At 43.1% G+C, this 8,470-nt stretch overlaps 1 protein-coding gene across 1 annotated transcript; it reads right to left on the reverse strand.

Moving 5' to 3' along the window:
* Window positions 1-1,012: 1,012 nt before the first annotated feature.
* Window positions 1,013-4,444, reverse strand: LOC137324921 (leucine-rich repeat-containing protein 52-like). The gene is made up of 2 exons (XM_067989611.1): window positions 3,805-4,444; window positions 1,013-1,545 (listed from the first exon to the last, which is right to left on the reverse strand). Exons 1-2 carry the CDS (start codon window positions 4,442-4,444, stop codon window positions 1,187-1,189), a joined length of 999 nt encoding a protein of 332 aa, XP_067845712.1. The 3' UTR covers window positions 1,013-1,186.
* Window positions 4,445-8,470: the final 4,026 nt, after the last annotated feature.

Consider the following 8,470-nt stretch of genomic DNA (forward strand, 5'->3'; position numbering starts at 1 on the left):
TGTCCTCTAGAACCATTCACAGCTGCTTAAAAATTGCTCCAAAATTTTCCATTTCAGCAGGAAATACAAAATATCACAGACGATTCTACTTGCTTCTGGTATTTTGTGTTCATTAAGGTAAGCAGTATCAGTTCTAGGATTATGGAACATTTGTCCATTTTTGGCACTCTGTGTCAGCATGAAGTATCTCCAGGCCAAGTATCACACAATCCAGATACAGAGTAAGGCTCTCTCTACTCAGCCCCAATAATTTGCCTTAATCGCAAGCTAAGAAGGAAATTTCCTATCATACCACCGTAATACTTACATTTCTCTTACCAGCCTCCTTGAGGCTTCTCTGAGTAAAATTGTTCATTTGTGCCAAGCTATGGTCAATTTTGAACTGCTATCCTCCATGCCCTGGAAATTGTGTTGGTTGTCCAATATGAACTTCGACCATCCCAACGGAAAGAGGGGACTTCCTTTCCACCAGTCTGGACTGGATTCAAAGCCAGGTCTGTGAGGTGAAAGGACAGTGTGCTAATTCAGTCCACCTAATCCCTCTAGACTCCATCAATAACATCATATTGAAAGTCAAACTTGACCCAATTTAAAAGAGTAAGAAACGCACAGCAGAAGCTTTAATTTACCAAATCTCTTTACTTTGTCTGTACACCTATGGAAAGTTTTCATACATTACTACCAGTGATTTTTTATTCCTGCTTCAATACTTAGAATTTTCTCCCTACATGCAAAATGAATGAGTATGGCAGTCCACAATGTTACAGAAAAAAGTCATAACAGATTCAACCTTAACTCTTTGGGTTTATCCAGCACTATAGCAATAAAATAAAATTACAATATTAACAGTTTTCATTTGCAAAAGTAATATGAATCACAAAATCTGGATGATTCTGGAATTCTTCTTTAAACTATTCAGAAACAAAAAAATGTGCAGAAATTATTTATGTCATGAGATTCGAAATGCTACAAAATTGAGTTTCAAAGAGTTAATTGCAAGTCCAGTTGAGAAAATTAATTATGATCTGATTGTATAAGCACCGATTGCTGATGGCTTTAGCATTAAGGCAATACCGTAGTCAGGGAATATTTTAATAGTTGTCATTTAATGTATTTTGTGCCAGTTTAGCACATTCCTATAAAATATGGGCCATCTTTTCACAGCAGTAAGCGCTCAATCATAAAGTCATCCATGGTGTCCTGGTCCTACACCAACGATCCCATTTGTGATGGCTTTGGCATTGATTTGTTGAGTAATGGAGTTAGGTCGTTTGGAATATTTAAACGAAATGGCTCTGCGGAGTTTACGATAACGTTTGAGCTCTTTCTTTTTGATTCTCTTGAAATGAGCCATCAGTAAACTGAAAGTCAAATTGAGAACAATGCTTGCGGAAAATAATCCCGGACCAATAAGACAAAAATATAGGACTTCTCTCAATTTAAATTGCCTTTTCCTATGGCAAAATGAGTAAAGTTTATCTGCAGCTTCCACGACAAGGACTCTTTGCAAAGAATCTGGAAATGTGCAAGTGACATTAGCAGCATCTGGTAAAGATGAAGAAAAGGAAATCAATTAGAAGATGCTAGCAAGCATTTCATTCAAATATACAAACTTGGATACTTTGGCAAATCGGAATCCCTTTTTTATTGTGTAAAATATCCAATTGCTGGAATTAGATTTCTTTGGAAAGCAGTCAGTTTGAAGGAAGATTTAAATGTTACACATCACACTGCTTATCACTGTAAATGCCACCCAAAGTGTCAGCCAAAACCGAGCCCGATCCTAGCCCAGACACATTGAAAAAAACTCCAAAGATGTCCAATTTAGATCAATTTAAATTAGTATAGGACCTCACTGTTCTTCGCTAAGTCCTGAATTGTTGTACCGTAGTATAATGGTTATGGTACTGGATTAGCAACCCAAAGGAAATGAGTTCATAACTCCATTTTGGGAAGTTGTGAAATTGAATTGAATTCAATAAATCTGGTAATCTGTAGTCTGGCACCAGAAAAAAACATGTAAGCTGCTGGATTGTCATAAAAACCCAACTGGTTTACTGATGTCCTTCAGCCAGGAAACCTTCCACCCCTACCTGGCCTACACATGATTCCAGTCCACACTATGTGGTCAACTCTGACATGGCTTAGCAATCCACTCAGTTATACAAACAATTGCTTTGAAGCACCGTAATAAGAAACATCGTAGGAGTGCTGTTAGCACAGGAATTCCAGTGGTTCCAAAGAAGGCTCATCCACCACCTTCTCAGTGTAACTGGGATTGGGCAATAAATGTGACTTATAGGCTTCACCCATATCCCAAGAACAATTTTTAAAAATATATAATGCAGCCACTTTCCAAGCACAAAGCTCTATGGAACAGGTTACTTTGGTTCCCGCTAGGAAACAGGGAGGGGGGGGTGGGGAGGACATGGGAACAGGAGTAGGCCATTCAGCCCCTTGAGCCTGTTCCACCATTCAATTAGATCATGGCTGATCTGTATATTAACTCCATCTATCCACCTTGGTTCCATAGCCCTTAATACCCTTGCAACAAAAATCTCAGTTTTGAAATTTTCAATTGACCCCAGGCCTCATCAGCTTTTTGGGGGAGAGAGTTCCAGATTTCCACTACCCTTTGTGTGAAGAAGAGCTTCCTGACATCACCCCTGAATGGCCTAGCTCTAATATTAATGTTATGCCCCCTTGTTCTGAACGCCCCAGCCAGAGGAAATAGTTTCTCCCTATCTACCCTACCAATTCCTTTAATCATCTTAAACACCTCAATTAGATCACCCCTTAATCTTCTATAGTCAAGGGAATGCAAGCCTAGTCTATGCATCCTGGCCTCATAATTTAACCCTGGTATCATTCTGGTGAATCTGCACTGCAACCCCTCCAAGGCCAATATATCCTTCCTGAGGTGCAGTGCACAGAACTGAATGCAGTACTCGAGATGGAGTCTAACCAGGGCTTTCTATAAATGTAACAGGGGAATCATTAGAGTTCCCGCTCCAAATTGTATCAAATCCCACCTGCTGAAAAAAGGTGTCTGAACACTGGGTGAGGATCAGATTCAGCTTTGATATCCTCCCAAAGCAAAATAACTTGCTAACACAAGTACTCTCCAGCTCAGACATGAAGAATAACCACTTGGACCAGGCACTGAAATCCTGCTGTCACCTGAGAAACTAGACTCAAAGCATTCAGCAGTGATAAATCAGGAGAACATTTCACCTGCTCAGCACTTGGATCAGAATTTATATATATATATGTTACACTTTGATCAAATGTTTAATGTAACAGGAGTGAAGGACAAGTGATTTAATAGGTTGGAATTCTGTCTCTGGATCCATTATCCTTGTGCTTGGAGTCAATTATAAAATGTATTGCATATATGTCTCTCTGGCCGAAGACTTTTATCTGCTATCGTAGGGCTGAGAATTGTTCAGCCAGTTTTGGCAACATTCAATTATTCTGCAATTTAATTTACATATGGACAAATGTCTAGAATATTGTCGTCCTCAAATGCCCGCCGCCAATGGTGTTTTTCAGTTACAAACACAGAATGCAATCAGAGGCAGGGGTTGGGTTATGAAATGGGAAAGCATTTATGTGCATTCATGTCTGGAGCCAGCTCAGGTTGTTCGGGCCAAAAGTCACCACTCGGCTGGTTGTACGGGTTGTAAGTGAAATGGGATTTTGTGCAGTTCCAGTCCAATTCCTAATGGCACGGTGACATTTGGAACTAATTGAGACTTAAAATGATTTTCACCCAACAATAATGGACAATAAAGCAAAATCTACCTGGAATGATTCTTCGGTTTCTTCTCATCCAGTTAATTAAGTATTCAGTGTTGCAGTTGCACATCCACGGGTTCCCAGACAGATGTACGGATCGTAAGTGTGGAAGTCTCTCTAACATACTGACATCAACAAATGTTAAACCATTCCCGCTGAGGTCAATTTCTTGCAGTTTCTGGTTTTCTGAGAATGCACGATTGTCGATGAAAGTCAACTCCTTATTACTATTCACCTTCAGTACAATTATATTCGTCAGATATTGGAAGGTCAAGTGAGTGATCCGCCGTAACTGATTGTAGCTGAGATCCAGGTACACCAGCATCTGCATGTTGAGCAACGAGCTTTGTGAGATCTCTGACAGGGAGTTATTCCTGAAATCCAGGTGCACCAGGCCACCCAGATAGTTGAGGTCGACAGTTGGAAGGCTCGAGATATTGTTGTCGGAGAGGGTCAGTTGCTTGGTAGTGAATGGGATGTCTGCTGGAAATTGTTGGAGCTGGGTCCTTGTGCAGTTCGTTAGAAACTGACTGCAGTTACATTCAGGTGGACACCCAGCAGCCCAAAGCACTCTTGCTATCAAGAAAACACTCAGCAGGCTTAAGCGCCTCGTGCAAAAAGGTATCACGATGAACGGCCCATCCATACTCCGGGTAGGGTGGGAGGGTGGAATCCTTTTATACAAGCCGTTTCACCCAAGACATTGCATTAAAACAAAATGTTCATATTTGAAGTTGTCTCTGGTTATGTCTCCATGCCGTCTTGCAGCCTTAGTGAATTTAGTTGCATCAAGATCTATAATACATATATGTTTACTTGTTTAAAAAATGTAGTGCATTGAAGATTACAAGAGTTTGTGCATTGGTTAACTGCATTTATATCTGGTCCTGCAAGGTTTCGCTTTCTGCAGCTCACACATCGGTACAGAGAGAGGTATTACCTAACTCATCTTAAACTGGGAACGGGGAAGTGTGGGCTGTGAGTGGATGCATGACAGATTATAATTTGACGGTGTAGCAATACAATTCAGAAGACACTTGGATTTCCTTGACGAGGTCTATTTTTAGAATAATAGATGATTTATTTACGCTCACGAGTTAAATTCCTATCTGCGCTATGTTAATGCGTTAACCTGTCTGCTAAATATAGCAGGCGGGATAAATTATTGGCGATTACATAACGTCCAGTCTCACTGCACTTTTCGTTTCAGCATCACTTTTAATGAATTTAGCATCAAGTGTCCTTAAGGTTTTTAAACCACAGTTCTGCTGAGCCACTAATGCTTAAGCCTATGTATATTCTGAAGATGATATTTCACACCAGTGAAAACCAAACCAAACATTAAGAACTTATGAAATATTAAGAACCGGGTTATACAGGCTAGCATGTTAATGGATCTCATGATATTGGAGTAGGGAGCCGTCCCAATGGTAGAAAGTGACAACCATATTTACAGAAGTTGCAGCCTGTGAGAATCAACTGCTCCACCTGAGGTTCCATTTTCAATTTTTTTTTTAATTTCCCAGGAAATTTTCAGTTGTTTAAATTGAGGTGAAAAATTGGGAAGAAATGTTATATTTTCCAGGAAGAATTTATTTTTACAAAAATCCAGCAAAGCACTTTCACACATTTTCTGTAATCTCCACTGGTTAAGGAGCATAGGAACAGGAGGAGGCCATTCAGCCCCTGGAGCCTGTTCCAACATTCAGTTAGATCATGGCTGATCTGAGGCATTGCATAGTTTATCCGTATTACCCAGCACGGTGGAAGGTTCAATCCTGGTATGTACTATGTCAGTCAAGGCAGCGGTAATCATGACAATAGGCCTCAGCACTGCTGAATTAGGTCGCAGAAACTTGGACAGGGATTCCACTCCTGACAGCTATCCAGTGACTCCTCCTCGAAGAGTACATTTGTGGATGTCAGTCGAGGACAGGTTTGGGCTTACATGTGATGCCCACATCCTCATCCTCACCCCACCAACACTCATTGTCTAAGGTCAAAAGTGAAGAATGGATCAGGTACTGGAGAGCAACTGGTGTCCTTGGAACTGTACCCCAACAGGGTGTCAATACTTTCCGGAGCGAACAGGAGGTATTATTTTCTTTTATTTGGAAGAAGCAACAGGGCCTAAATTCAACATCGTTGCATCCATTTTAGGGGCGTAAAATGGGCACAACGACAACCGATTTAGCAGGGCAAAGGCTCATGCCGGATCTGCATGGGCATTTGGGCCACTGCTAAATTGGTCGGGGCCTTTTTTTAAGGCAACTCTGGTGACTGCTTGAAATGAGCGCGGGCCTCATTTCAATATTGAAATGAAGCTCCTGTGATCTGAATTCTTAAATGCACTAAATCCGCCTAGTATTCCTGGGTCTTTAGCTGCCTAACCAGGGACCGTTGGAGGCTGCTCATAAAAAGACTCCAAAACTTCCGACAATTTTGTTTCTCATTGAGACGGAAGGAGCAGAAGTGTTCCTCCTGGCTCCGCAAAACAACTGCAGGCTGCTGTACGCCTGCTCTCTTCCCCCATCACTTCCCCTGGACTTGCGTGTGGGCCTTTGCACCGGCCGAAATTGATTATGACCAGGCAAGCCAGCTGCATCAGGGGCCTGATTGATGCCCGCAGTTTGCCTGAATTATGATGAGGCCCGAAGACAAATTTAGTTCAGTCCTCAAGCCTCTCCATCCTGGCATGATGTTGCTGTGTGCCACCACAATTATGCCCGGTTTGGGGTGCAAACAAATTTAGACCCCAATTTGTTTTAAATATTTAGTTTGGAATGATAACAATACGCTTTGAGTTGCATTCGCTAGTGATGTACATTGCCCACACAGCACAGAGAGAAAGAAGAGGATCAGAGATGAAATGGGGGGGGAGGGGAGCAGGGAACTGAGGAAAAATAAAGCAAAGGAAGAGGGATTATGGACCAACCAGGAATTGGGGAAAAGTAAGAATAACCATTATTGAATCTCACTTGTTCAACCTTTAAGAAAATTCATGCCGTGGGTGGTGGGGTGATTGTCTCTCATTCTGTGTACCAGTCTACCAGTCTCAACGCAAAGCAGTTCTTGGGCCCGCTCTCCCACCAGTCCCGCAATCCTTCCTGCTATCTTTCCCTCCTCCCAGTGGACTGTGTACCTGCACCTTTAAGAGATGCAGGCTGCCTACGACATACGCTGGCAACACCCCATTTCGGCCTTCCTGATTCTCTGTACAGCCTCTCAGCACATGGAGGAATCATTGTAATTAGCAGGCAGCATGAAGTTCAGGTCCTGCCTGCCCAGGAATCACCAGGCACGGGTTAGTCATGGATCGCGCTACCCACGCCCGATTATTGGCCTTGTCCAATTTAACCCCCAGAGTACTGCTGATTCCCCTCATTCAATCGCCCAGTGAATTTCAGCACCTCCACTATAGGGGGAGAAAGGGGCAGTCTATTTTTTACAGGGAGTGGCAGGTGGATTGCAACAAATGCATAGGGGTCAGAGACTGTGAGGGAAGCTTATGCCCACTACTTCATGGACCTCCCCGCCACTCCAAACATGGTTCAGAGGGAGTTCAATTAATTTACTCAGAACAGTCCAAGGATTTGCAGAAAATTGATCGTGAGTAGATTCCCAGCTTCTGAGTAGGAAGTTATTGTTGTATGTATCAAAGGAGTGTATGATTCATTGTTTAGTACTGTATACTATTCATTTACCTGCTATGTTTAAATAAAACCACTTGTTGGTTCAGAGCCTGAGTCTCGGGGGCTGATTTTGGTATGCTGTGGTAATCGGGAGGCTGACGATCTTGTCACCCACGCAATTGCAGCAGCAAGAGGCCTGAACCATCTTGGTGGTTGGGCCTCATTAGCATGTGCGGCCAGCCAGCTACAAGTGTCGAGCGAGCTCTCCGCAGCAGCTCATCAGTCAGAGAGGGCAGTAAATCAGCTGGACAACAGTACAGACCTGGTGGGGGTCGGGGGGGGGGAGGCGAATGATAGGATGGTGCTGCTCAGTGATCAGCAATGGGCCGGAGTATTTTTGTGGGGCCAGTAGGAACACTCCTGCACCTCGGGGCCCTGCAAAACATGAAAGAAAAAAATTGGGTCGGTATTTGAAGTGGCCCGCAGCGACCCTTTAAGGACTGCTGGTCGGGCTGCTCTGCACCAGGGACCAATGGGCGGGGTGTGCACATTGCGCGCCCTGCCAATTGGTCAACAGAAATCATGCTGGGGTCCTACAATGAGCGTTGGACCCCGATTTAAATACTTCAATAAGATTCCAGCGTGCTTTGGGCGGGAGTGCTGGGTTCCTATTCTGAGGTTTTCCCAAAGATCACATCATGCGGGCCTCTCGAGAGAACTCAGCGGGATGAGTTTCGCTGAGAAATGGGGTGAACAGCAGGCAAAAATTGGCCCCTCAGTCTGGTAGAACTGCATATTCAGTTCACCTTTTGAAGAGAGGATCATAATGTGGCAGGACCTCATACATTGCAGTAGCCAGTGCACAAAATAAGGGTTCTCTATTACGATCGCTGGTCTCGCTGTCATTTACCTAGATATTGGGTAGAAAAGGGTATGGTGCAGGTCAGGGGACACAAGGTTTACTTAGAGGACTGGCTAGAGATACTGAGCCAGAGAAACTATCTAGCATAAAAACACAAAAACGTGACAAACATAAATTG

This window comes from Heptranchias perlo, chromosome 9 (genome assembly GCF_035084215.1).
Source record: "Heptranchias perlo isolate sHepPer1 chromosome 9, sHepPer1.hap1, whole genome shotgun sequence".
NCBI classification, from domain to species: Eukaryota; Metazoa; Chordata; class Chondrichthyes; order Hexanchiformes; family Hexanchidae; genus Heptranchias; species Heptranchias perlo.

Excerpts from the sequence above, each read along its gene's own strand:
- LOC137324921 (XM_067989611.1), bottom strand. The coding sequence starts at position 4,444 with ATGGATGGGCCGTTCATCGTGATACCTTTTTGCACGAGGCGCTTAAGC. Across the intron at positions 1,546-3,804 it reads AAACCGAAGAATCATTCCAG|ATGCTGCTAATGTCACTTGC; the intron begins GTAGATTTTGCT and ends CATCTTTACCAG.